We start from the raw sequence: 13,231 nt of genomic DNA on the forward strand, positions 1-13,231 counted from the left end.
TTCCGTTGTGCACGGTTGCTATGAGTCAGAACCGACTTGATGGCACCTAACAACAACAACAGAGGAAGCAGCTCACTTACCCATTAGGGCTTCCAGACCAGGTCCCTGAAGTACTCATAGCCCTTCCATTCATGCCTCCTCCAGATCCAACAAGGTCCATCTACTCCATAGATCTAAACTAGCCTCGTGTCAGAAAATGAAGGCTGACAAGTGGCTACTCAGATGGAGGATGGTACAGGGCTTTATCTGTCAGGGCACAAGGCCAGGGCTACCTTCTTTCTCACCCCCTATTTTTAAATAGTTATAAATTACAACTAGCCTTAATATATAAACTGCTCTTCAAAGAAAAATACCCCAAGAGTAAAATGAGCAATATATACAAAACCAAAACCAAACCCACTGCTGTCAATTCAATTCCGACTCGCAGCGACCCTACAGGACAGAGCAGAACTACCCCATAGCGTTTCCAAGGAGCGCCTGGAGGATTTGAACTGCTGACCCTTTGGTTAGCAGCCAATAGCACTTAACCACTATGCCACCAGGATTTCCCAGCAATGTATAGAAATGGCTAATTTATAAAAAAATTACACTTCATCATCACCATAATAAAACTAAAATGATAAAAAAATTTTTCCCTCCTATCAGAGGCAGACTAAAAAGAAGATACACTGCTGGTGGGAATATAAATTGGTCCAACTTTACTGTAGGGCAATTTGGCAAAATGCATCAAAAACCTTTAAAAGGTAAAATCCCCCTGACTTACCCATTCTACTCCGAGGCTTTTACCCTAGGCAACTAGACAAATGCACGAAGTCGTAAGTACAAGCAGTGTCATTTACAATAGTAAAGACTCAGACGGTCTTTCACTGAACTGATTAAACCATGGTATTCCCATAAAATGCAATACCATGGCAAGCTGTGAAAATAACAAGTATCTATGCTAACATGCAACGATGTTAATGCTACAACTAAAAAACAAACCAGGTTACAGAATAGGCTAACGACTCCCACAGTCATTTACTTATTTGTCTCAGAGAGAGGGAAACAGCTAGAATATGAATGGGAATCTGTAAGGATATCCCACCGGGTTACAAGTAGTCATTACATGCAGTAATGTAATTAAGGATGAGGTTTATTTTTTCTTTAAATTACATTCCCTTTCCCAGCTTCTAACCAAAATAGAATCCCTGCTACAACCTATCTTATCAGAAGTATCTATCTGGTTTTTCTACACCATGAGGTGGCAAACTTGGAGGCCATGCTGTCTCTGTTGCAAACACTCACCTCTGCCACTGTCCTGGGAAAGCAGCCACAGATCATATGTAAATCGATGGGCATGCCATGTTCCAATAAAACTTTATTTACAAAAGCAGGTGGGGACTTCTGCTCTGGACTACTATTTTTTGTTCAGTCCATTAAATATGGGAAATGTTTGGTGGGTGGAAGACGCTGAGCAAAGAGGAATGTGAACTTGGATTTAATTGTGAACCACTAAATCTTCAGTTCTCCCTCAGAAATCTAGTCTCATAACGTGTTTCTCTTCCTTATCCCTAATCTTTCCTTGTCACCAGAAACCCTGGTGGCAGAGTAGTTAAGAGCTATGGCTGCTTACCAAAAGGTCAGCAGTTTGAGTCTGCCAGGTGCTCCTTGGAAACCCTACGGGGCAGCTCTACTCTGTTCTACAGGGTCGCTATGGGCTGGAATTGACTCAATGGCAGTGGACCAGAATTCTGTCGTCAAATTCATCTTCCGTTATTACTTCCCATTATCTTCTCAAACACATATTTACACTCACCCCACCCCTGATTAAAAGACTTTCTTTATGGGAATATAAAATGGTATAGCCACTCTGGAGAAAAGTTCAGCAATTTCTTAGAAAACCGAGGCTACCTTTACCACGTACCGCAGCACTTGTACTTTTGGGAATTTACACTAGAGGAAGGAAAACTTACATTCACACAAAAACCTGTACAAAAATGTTCACAGCAGCTTTATCTGTAACAGCTAAAAGTTGGAAATGGTTAAATACACTGTGGTCCACTCCTGCATTGGAATACTACTCAGCAATCCAGAGAAATAAACTGCTGATACACACAACTACCAGGCATGGATCCCACAGGAATTACGTTGAGTGAGAAACAAAGCCAATCTATGGTATAACATTCCTGAAATAACAAAATTATAGTTAGAGAACAGATCAGTAATTGCCAGGGGTTAGAGACAAGAGGGGAAGAGAGGAGGTAGATATGACTATAACGGACAGCACGAGGGGACTTTGTGATGGAACAGTTCTGTTTCTTGATTGTGGTGGCGGTTACACAAAGCTACCCGTGATAAAACTGCATAGGCCCTACACACACACACACACACACACTCTCTCTCTCTCTCTCTCTCACGCGAATGCATAGATCAATGTCAATTTCTTGGTTTTGATATTTTATGTAATTACATGAGATGTTACCACTGGAGGAAATCGGGTGGTAGGTTTACGGGATCTCCCTGTATACTTTTTGTAACTTTCTGTAAATCAATAATTATTTCAAAACAAACATTTAAAACAAAGCAAAACAACAAAGGCCCTCTTCAGCATCCTCAGTCTATCCTTAAATTGTATATAAGTCCTTTTTCAACCTACCACAACCTTTATCTCTTGCCTCACCTCCCACTGGCCCCTCTCCCTCCACCCCTATAAAGTCACACTAAGCTGGCCCCTCTACCTCCACCCCTATAAAGTCACACTAAGCTGGCCCCTCTATCTCCACCCCTATAAAGTCACACTAAGCTGACCCCTCTATCTCCACCCCTATAAAGTCACACTAAGCTGACCCCTCTACCTCCACCCCTATAAAGTCACACTAAGCTGGCCCCTCTACCTCCACCCCTATAAAGTCACACTAAGCTGGCCCCTCTACCTCCACCCCTATAAAGTCACACTAAGCTGGCCCCTCTACCTCCACCCCTATAAAGTCACACTAAGCTGGCCCCTCTACCTCCACCCCTATAAAGTCACACTAAGCTGGCCCCTCTATCTCCACCCCTATAAAGTCACACTAAGCTGACCCCTCTATCTCCATCCCTATAAAGTCACACTAAGCTGGCCCCTCTACCTCCACCCCTATAAAGTCACACTAAGCTGGCCCCTCTATCTCCACCCCTATAAAGTCACACTAAGCTGACCCCTATAAGGTCACTCTGAGCTTGCCACTATTTTCCGAGCACGCCATCCCTGAGGCTGTTTCACACCTCGTTCCCTCACTCTTTGCTCGCCAATCACCTTCGAAACCAGCTCAAACGCCACTTCAAACCTAGTACCATCTCTGCGCACGTCTCTGACAGAGACGGCAATGCTTTATCCCCTCGGTTCCCACAGAGTTTCAGACTCCCAAGCACCTCTACCTTGTATTATTTACATGTCCATTTCCTCTGTAAGCACATCCACACAGGGACACGGTCTGATACGGATTCAACAAAGTTGGGAATCTTTTGCAAGTGCATGTGACCACGAAGGTAATGACAGTAGATGGTGCAACCCTGTCCTGCCAACTTCTGTGTACGTGAAACAATTCAGATGGGATCACTGTTTATAAGTCATCTTTTTTAGGAACAATTTCAAAATTATTAAGTAGAATTTTCCATGATTCTGTTTGCTGTTGGCTTACATAATCGAATTTATTATAATTTACATATACCTAGTTATTATCATTCAGAAATGCTCCAAAGAACCTGGATTGTTGTTTTGGAGGGAGGGTTACATAATGTATTGTTTTGTCTTGTATTTTTCTTTTTCTGAGTTTCTTTAAACCCACTCTTTAGCAAAAGAATCATTTTAAATAAAACAAGCGTCCTCTAAATATATATCCATTTATATTTACTGCCTTAATTTTCAGTTCATTCTCAAAAAAGGATTTACTGAATGACGTCATTGAAAAAAGGAAATTCTTAAATCAAAGTAAATGAAGAAAAACGATGTGAGAGGGGATCTAAAACAGTAAACTGACAAATATTGATGATGCCCAATATCTGATGATGAGTACAGTTCCACTGTGTTGCATAAATGTTTTTTTAAATCCCCCCACCCCTCTACTAAAGAAAATGTCTGAGTCTTCTAGGCTGTAAGATCATGGACTAAGAAAAACCTATTAATAACCTTCCGTGTCAAAGATTACTCTAAGCAAGTTTAGTAGCCATGAATCACTGCTGCAAGGCCACGCTATATGAAAAGGCTTCTCCTCCCCTCCCTCTTAAACATGTCAGCAAGCTTACTCCTCTCATGAAATGAGTGAACACAGCTATTCACCACCATGAACACATGCATTCACAGAGATGAAGGAGTCAAGCACAAGCTGTGCGAGGCAGCCAGACCTTCTTTATAGAGCAGGTAGTGAGCAAAGAGTGTGTAAACAGTCAGAGCGGAAACCTGATCTGTGTGGCTGTTCACAATGAAAGAACAAATCTCTTCTTCCCCCATCCTTAGTTCCCTAAAAATAAGGATGGTAATATTATCCACATTTTTAAGGTCTATGGAAAACAGTTTTGTACAAATTCTTTTAAAGGGTGTGGCATAGTTTCTAAGGGAGTAATCTATTTGTAGCGTAACAATTCTCAACAAGTAAAAATATCAATACATCATAAGTAAAGGAATAAATATTCAAATGTTTGTATTTATAATTCTGTCTAAAAGATCACAAGACCTGAAACAGAAAATGCCCATGGATACAATGAACAAAGCAGAACTAGGTGTGCTTTTACCACGTGTTTGGTGGATCGAGGTGTGAATTTCACCAACTCAACTACAATAGGGTACCTGGGACTAGGATAAATCACCCACAGCTTTCCTCATCTGGATCATGAGAATAACAACAGGAAACTATCCTACCTCAAAATAAGATGAAGGCTTATCCTCTATGAAGACATTTTGCAAAGTATGATGTTTTATCAACACATGGCTGGGTCAACCTGGCAAAGCTTGAATTGCTTCCACCACACCTACCTAGTGGTCTCCTTATCCTGCCGACCCATCTCCACACATCTACCAAGAAAGCCAACTTCCACCCATTATTTTTTCTAATATCAAGCAAAATTGGACTCCCTGTTTTTCTTCCACTCACAGGTCTTCTTTCTATTCCCTGGCACTGTCTGGAACAGGCCTAACCCTTTCCTCACATTAGATGGGCCCCTAAAAACATTTCACTAAGCACTTTAGTGCTTCTCTCCCTGTTACCGCAGTTGTGTGACATTGGGTCCGTTCCAAGGCACGGCAACCCTATGGGATAGAAGAGAACCACCCCAAGTTCTTCTATAAGCCTGTTACCTTTACAGTAGCAGATTGTCAGGTCTTTTCTTCCACAGAGCAGCTGGTGGGTTCTAATTGCCGACCTTCTGGTTAGCAGCTGAGCGTTTAACCACTGTGCCACCAGGGCTCCTATTCCCTAATATCACTCTGCTGAAATCTTTTTCTCTTTGTGCTTCACATCTCTAGTTACTTGTCTGTTCCCCAGCGCAGAGTTTTGTGTTTCTGTGTGAGCTGGTCACTCCTGTCAACACACTCGTTTCTCTACACCCTCACATGAAGACTTGCCCACACAGAGCTGGTGATCATCACTTTGAAGTGACATACTATACATATTTGCAACCTAGGCTCAATAGCCCTTCTGGGTGCTATATTAGACAGTCTATTCTCAGGGCATACATTTTGGTTTTTAAGCCACAGCCGTCCCAGCTGGTATATGGGTAGGTCTTTTTTCTTAAATTTATACACTCTTAAGTTTTGACATATAGGTACACACCTGTGAAATTACCACCACAACCGAGACAGGGAACATATCCATCACCACCAAAAGTCCCCTAGTGTCCCGCTGCAGTCCCTTCCCTCCTGCCACTGTCTCCATGGCAAAGCTACCCCCTACCTGCTTTCTGTCACTACGAATTAGTTGCATTTGACAGTCCTATATAAATACCCTCAGACATTACAGTCTGGCTTCTTTCACTCAGCGTGATTATTTTGGGATCCGTTTGTGCTGCTGTACGCACCGATAGTTCACTCTTTCCTCACCGCTGAGTAGCATTCTGTCTTGGAGATGTACCGCCATTAGTTCACCCATACACCTGGGCTGTTTCCTGTTTTGGAATATCACAGGTAAAGCTTCTATGATATTCCAAAACAGGAAACAGCCCAGGTACATGGGTAAACTAACGGCGGTACATCTATAAGACAGAAAGGCTGGCTCAAGTGGTAGATGTTAGGCTTAACGTTCTGAGAAACTCCAAACTGTTTTCCAAAGTGACTGTATTATCTTAGATTGCAAGCCGCGGTTTCAGGTGCTCTGCATCCTTGGTGACATTTGGTATAGTCAGTATTTCCAATTTTAGCCATTCTAATAGGCAGTGTCTCACTGTGGTTTTACTTTGCAATTCCCTAATGACCAATGATTCAAATCTTCTTAAATGCTTATTTGCCATGTATATATCTTCTTTAGTAAAGTACTCAAATCTCTTGCTCATTTTTTATTGGATTGTTTTTGCTGTTGTTGAGTGTTTTTTTTTTTTTTTTAATATATTTTGGGTGTGATCTTTGATAAGATACATGCTTTACAAAGAATTTCTCCCAGTATGTGGCTTGTTTTCATTCTCTTTTGAAGAATGAAAAGCTTTAATTCTGAAGAAGCATAATATCAATTAATTTTTTTATGGAGTAAGCTTTTGATGTCATTATCTAAAAAATTTTTACCTAGCCCAAGGTCACAAAGATGTTTTTCCTGTTTTCTTCCAGAAGTTTTGTCGTTTTAGGTTTTACACTTAATTTTATGATCCATTTTGAGTTAATTTTTATATCTCATATGAGGTATGGATCCAAATTTCATTTTATTTTTTGCATGTGGATATCCAATTATTTTAGCATCAGTTGTTAAAATGACTATACCCTTTCTTCACTGAACTTCATTTAAGCCTTTGTCAAAAATTAGTTTTCTATATATGTGTAGATTTAGTTCTGGATGCTCTATTCTGCTCCATTCATCTATCTGTCTACCTTTATGTCAATATCATACTATTTTGAGTACTAGCTTTAAAAATAACCCTCGAAATTAGATAACGTGAGCCTTCCAACTTTATTCTTGTTCAGAGTTTAGGCCATTCTAGGTCCTTTGCATTTCCATACAAATTTTAGAATCAGCCTGTCAATTTCTATAAAAGAGCCTGCTGGGATTTTCGTTGGGACTGCACTGAATCTATAGATCAATTAATGTACCATGAATAAGGTATATCTCCCCATCTACTTTGGTCTTTAATTTCTCTTAGCAATATTTCCCACAGAAGAGAGAATGGTGAGACTTTGTCTCACATACTTTGGACATGGTATCAGGAGGGACCAGTCCCTGGAGAAGGGCATCATGCTTGGTGAAGTAGAGGGTCAGGAAAAAAGAGGATGACCTTCAAGGAGATGGGCTGACACATGGCTCCAACAATGGGCTCAAACATAGCAACGACTGTGAGGATGCTGCAGGGCCGGGTAGTGTTTCATTCTGTTGTACATGGGGTCTCTGAGTCGGAACTGACTCAACAGCACCTACCTATTACAATAACACAACATTTTGTGGTTTTCAGTGGATATGTCTTTTACTTCCTTTGTCAAATCTGTCCCTAAGTATTTCATATCTTTTGATGCTATTGTGAATGGTATTTTTTAAAGTTTTCATTTCTGATTATCCATTGCTACTATATAGAAATACAATGGATTTTTTAATGCTGATCTTGTAACCTGCAATCTTAAGTTTATCACTTCTTTTTGTAGATTCCTTCAGCTTTTCTACGTGGATGATCCTGTTGTCTACAAATGACACACTTCTACTTCTTCCTTTCCAACACGGATGCCTTCTATTTCTTTTCGTTGCCTGACAGCACTGGGTAGAACCTCCAGTACAAAGCTGAATGCAAGTGGTGAAAGCAGACATCCCTGTCTTCTCAATATTAGAAGTAAATGACTGTCTTTCACTACTTTTCACCCTTTTACTTTTAATCTATTTGTGTCGTTATCTTTAACACGAGAGTGTAAAAAGAATTCATATTTTTTAAACACCACTCTAACTTTGTAGCTATCTATTTTTAACTCCAGAAATTGAGAATTGTTTTCTGTCAAGTTCCAAAGATTCTGCTGTGATTTTAAATGCTGTTGTTGTTGTTAGGTGTCTTCGAGTTGGTTCCCACACACAGCAACCCTATGCACAAAGGAAAAAAACACTGCGCCATCCTGCACCATCCTTATAATCGCTGTTATGCTTGAGCCCATTGTTGCAGCCGCTGTGTCAATCCATCTCGCTGAGGGTCTTCCTCTTTTTCTCTGACCCTCTACTTTAGTAAGCACAATATCCTTCTCCAAGGACTGATCCCTTCTGATAACATGTCCAAAGTATGTGAGACGAAGTCTCACCATCCTTGTTTCAAAGGAACATTCTGGCTATACTTCTTCCAAGACACATTTGTTCATTCTCTTGGCAGTCCCTGGTATATTCAATTTTCTTTTCCAACACCGTATTTCAAATGCATAGATTCTTCTTCAGTCTTCCTTATGCATTGTCCAGCTTTTGCATGCATATGAGGCAACTGAAAACACCATGGCTTGAGTCAGGCATACCTTAGTCTGCAAGGTGACATCTTTGCTTTTTAACACTTTAAAGGGATCCTGATTATAAATGGCATGGCTTTATTCTTAAAAATTAACTTGGGAAGAAATGGCATCTTAACTATATTTCATCTTTCCATCTGATAACACGGGCCAAGTTTTCTGTGCCTCAGGATAAAGCTGTACAGTGTTCTTCACATAGGCTCTGCACTTGAACGGACATCTTATACTTTATACCTGTTTTGTGGCTATTGTGAATGAGATTTTTTTTTTTAATTACACTTTCTAGCTAGTTAGTTGGTGTTTATGGAAGCTGTGAATTTTCTACTTATCTAGGCACACTAATAAACTCTCGTTTTCCCACTGATTCTCTTGGGTTGTGCAAACATATATCAATATCTGAATGCTGCAGTTTTCCCTCTTACTTGCAATAGGTGTTTTTATTTTTGAACCATTGCTTTATACACTGGCTAGAATTTTCAGAACAATGCTAAATAACAGGTCACAGCAAGCACCCCAGTTTAACAGGACTACCTTTTTTATGATGTTAAATTTGTTCTTCATAGCTTTTAATTTAGTGATCAGATTTTTCATTTTTCCACTGTTTTTAGATCTCAGTTCCTTCTTCACTGTTTGCATTAGCTGCACACATGCTACTTCCTTTTGAACCTTGAACGTGAATCAAATATCAGGGCCCCCCCACCCCACTTAAAATCTATTTCAGAATAAGTAATCTGCATGGATTGTTCTTCAGAGTTGTTCCCTTTCTTTCAACTGAGATTTTTCACAAATTCAGCTATTTTTCTGTTTTGTTAATTCTTACAGCGGGAGGTCTATTCTTGCTTGGTGTTGGTTTAGCCCACGAATTTCAACTTCGGTATTACTGACGCTAACAGACAATTCTCTGTTGTGGGGGGTTGTCCCATGCAATGTAGGACGCTTAGCAGCATCCCTGGCCTCTACCCACTAGATGTCAGTAGCAGCTCTTCCATCAGTGTGACACCAAAACTATCTCCTGGTGTTGCCAAAATGCTCCCGTGGAGGGCAAAATCACCTCTGGTTAGAAACCCCTGATTTACAAGTGGACGACACATGTGTTCCACCTGAGCCTGTGCCCTGTGAGGCGTCTCCTGCTAGGTGGTGCTGGACTGATTTCTCCTACTCTAAATGGCCCTAGATTCTGCGTTTACGGGCCACTGTTTCTGTTCTGTCTACATTTAACTCTGCTAAGGTCCCTAATAAAGACTACAAGGATCTTCTACAAGTAGGAATGGGGGACAGCATCAATTCTGTCAGGGAGCAGAATACAGCGTTTAGTGAAAGATGACGTTGGAGAGACAGGTGGGCAGGAAAAGCCTGGGATGAACGTCAGGTTTGGACTGTTGTGGCTGGGGTGGTGGAGGAACTAGTCGTGGATACGGTGGACACAGGAAGAAGACCGGGGGAGGCTCCCTCCCAGGAAGACTGCCAGTGGAAAAACTGATTTTAAGAAGTCAGATAAACCACTCCAAAGAATGAAGGAAAAAAAGAAATTAATGTAAAAACCTCAATTAAAATAACAGAAAAAATTAGAAAGTTTGCCAGATGGTAGCTCAAGGGAAACTTGCGGCGTTTCATTAGCAGCAACTGCCACTCCAGGACTATATTTTAAAAACCCCAAATAAACCCAAATTTGGGTTTGATTTTTTAAAAATCACTTCATAATTTGTTTTACTTTTGCTTCTAATCAAGTTTTTAAAATATAAAATAAAGCCAAATACATACTTTTTCTGCTTTCTTGTCGGAAATGTCTTGTTTTTCCAGAACAGCCATGCTCTCCTTCAGGTTCTTCACGATGTCTGCTGGTGATTTATGTGACTTCCCGAAGGGGAACGGCATGACGGCGGACGGCAGAGACCTTGGCTGCGCTCTGCCTGTTTCACCTGGGAACACAGCACAAGGCTTCGTGAGAACAAAGGAGGGGGTGTCAAGAGACATACTTTCTAAATTCTAATCTGGGGGGAAAAACAGTGTTTGAGAAAGTCATTTTTCATGACTTTCAAAATCAGTGGGAACTGGGGATCCATCAATAAACGTGAGACATGATTATAGGGAGATATCCTAGAATTATAGAACACTTTGTATTTTTCAAAATGCTTTATTTTTTCATCTGTTCCCCTAACCACCCTTGTGAGGAAGACGTGGAGGAAGATGCTGATGATGAAGGTGACAGCAGTTACCACTTACAGGGCAACCACTACTGCCAGGCTTGATGCTAAGTGCTTCAATTCATCACCTCATGGGATCTTTTCAAATGACTCCTCGAGGGGCATGATCCCTCCCCCTTACAGGTGAGGTCTGGAGATGAACTGGCTCAGGGTGCTTAAGTGGTAAAACAAGCTCAGGTTGGCCTCGATCCAAAATGCCCTTCAACATCACATTATACCACCAGGTGACAGGCATCTCTATGTTACAGTTGAGGAAACCAAAGCCAAAAGTTAGGTAAGAAGCTCAGCCACTCAGCCCCAGCCACAGGCCTACTATCTAGTCTCTCCAGAGGCCCTTTTCCAGTGTGCATGTTGCTCCTTCCAAGGACCCAGTGGGCCACACTGACTACCTTCCACTTCCTGGGCACACCTGTTCCGTTCCGTCAGCCGCAGGGTTTCAGGGCTGGAGAGAACGGGGATGGAACCCTGAACAAATCTCCCATCAGAGCCTCCACTCCCTTAGGTAACAGCTCCAAGATGGACTTTTCTGCCTGGTTGTGGCCATCTCCTACGAAAGAACTCACTGGATAAAAGCCCTGGGGATAATTAACTTCTACAAGTTCTTCATTTTTTTGTGGGTATCAGAAAACAACATTTCAACCACATAAGCCAGAATATTACAATATTGAAAATGGGGACATGCAACTATTCCAAGCCACCATGAAAAAATAAAGTTAAGGCAAACAATGGAAGTGACTTGGGAGTGTGTCAGAAATTACAAAGGAAGCCGTTTCTTTCACAAAATAACCTCAGAGAAGTTATAGGTATTACACAGTCACACACAGGACACCAGAAGATAAGCCTTCTGAGAGGAACCTTACAGCTCACTCAGATTAGTAGTTTTCAAACTGAGTTCCAGCCTGCCCCCAAAGGGGGGAAAGGTGGGTTTCACGTACCTCGACACTACTTCGATTTTTTTCCCCATGGAAACATAAAAATATCTTTATTGCATAGTATCTTAACTCTTTGAACTCTGCCTAAGATTTCATTTGAAGAAAGAATTAGAAAGTTTTCCCTCTACGGCTTGGGATACAGTGACCTAGACGTCTGTTTACGAAGGAAAAACATTTGGGTGAAAGAGCAGGCTAATGTTCCGTCTACAAGAGAATCAGAATCAGGCCTGTCATTTCTCAATGTGTTCTAATGTGAGCTGTTCTGACCAATCTCTAACCCCAAACACCACCTACCTATTTCACCTTATGTCAGCTTGTAAATCCTTTTTTGGTCAAATTGAAACCACATTTTCATTAACCAAAGGGAAACAGCCTAATACATGACCTCAACCATGGACTCTCAAAATTCTAAATTTTTTTTTTTATGACAAGTCTGGATCAATTATAGGTGAGTTACTCCCAAGTGGCTCCTAACATTATTTCTCTGATTACCTGGCTGGATGGACACAAATCCCAGACCATTCTTTTCCATTACTTTTGGGGGAAGGAGCATGCAGGTTGCAGCTGCATAAACACAGTGGGTCTCACACTTAGTCCTCAGAAGATATCATCTTTCCTATTTGTTCTCTCGAGGGCACTGGGTTTAATGGGTATTTGTTCTCTGCACATACTAGCAGTGATGCTGTATGTCAATGCTGGGTGGAGGGGGGAGCTTTTAATGGTATTTTGCAGGAAGTACTGTGGTCCTATTCAATGGAGATGCTTTCAGTTTTGGCTCAATAGTGGAAGACGTGACTTTTTGGGAAAGGGGGTTAAAAGTCCTACCACACGTCAACTGCGGCTCACAGCAGAAAAGAGTACTGCTCCACAGAGGACACATATGTAGAATGCTTCAGTCAGGGAATGCAGAGTTATGGCACAATCATTCCTCTTATTAGCATACCAATAGCCAACATTTTGTAGAACATACAAACTAATAAGCCTGTACTTTGAGGAAATACATAGCAGTTAGAAATGAGTGCCTGAAGCAAGAAATAGACACTCCTGAGCAAGATTCAAGGAGCCCTGGTGGGGCAGTGGTTAAAGCAATTAACCGCTAACTGAAAGGCTGGCAGCCCCTCCATGGGAGAAAGATGTGGCGGTCTGCTTCTGTAGAGATTTACAGCCTTGGAAATCCTATGGGGTCTCTGTGAGTTGCAATCGACTCAATGGCAGTGGGTGGGAGCAGGACGCAATTACACCGGTGAAGTTATTCATGACGCACTCATATTCATATTCTCTCTCTCTGCTGGTCAGTCTCTCACGCACAATTAAATTATAATTAATTAAAAGTATATAGTTCTTAAAGTGCAGTAATTCTCAAGGAGTCCTTTTACTTCCTTCACTAAGTCCTCAGATTCACCAACTCTTAACACGATACTACTGTCAAGATTTTGGTGTCCAAAGTGAGCAAAAACAACTACATAATACCCCTT

General features: G+C 41.3%; 1 protein-coding gene across 4 annotated transcripts in view; it reads right to left on the reverse strand.

Annotated features, from left to right (window-relative positions):
- Window positions 1–13,231, reverse strand: part of CAB39 (calcium binding protein 39) — an 84,652-nt gene that overhangs the window by 34,091 nt on the left and 37,330 nt on the right. For all 4 annotated transcript variants that reach the window (XM_064286569.1, XM_064286567.1, XM_003417918.4 and 1 more), the window contains exon 2: window positions 10,382–10,539. In XM_064286569.1, coding sequence (XP_064142639.1) covers window positions 10,382–10,495 — 114 coding nt within the window. In that variant the 5' untranslated portion in view covers window positions 10,496–10,539. The remainder of the gene's footprint in view (window positions 1–10,381; window positions 10,540–13,231) is intronic.

Source organism: Loxodonta africana, chromosome 6 (assembly GCF_030014295.1).
Source record: "Loxodonta africana isolate mLoxAfr1 chromosome 6, mLoxAfr1.hap2, whole genome shotgun sequence".
Classification (NCBI taxonomy): Eukaryota; Metazoa; Chordata; class Mammalia; order Proboscidea; family Elephantidae; genus Loxodonta; species Loxodonta africana.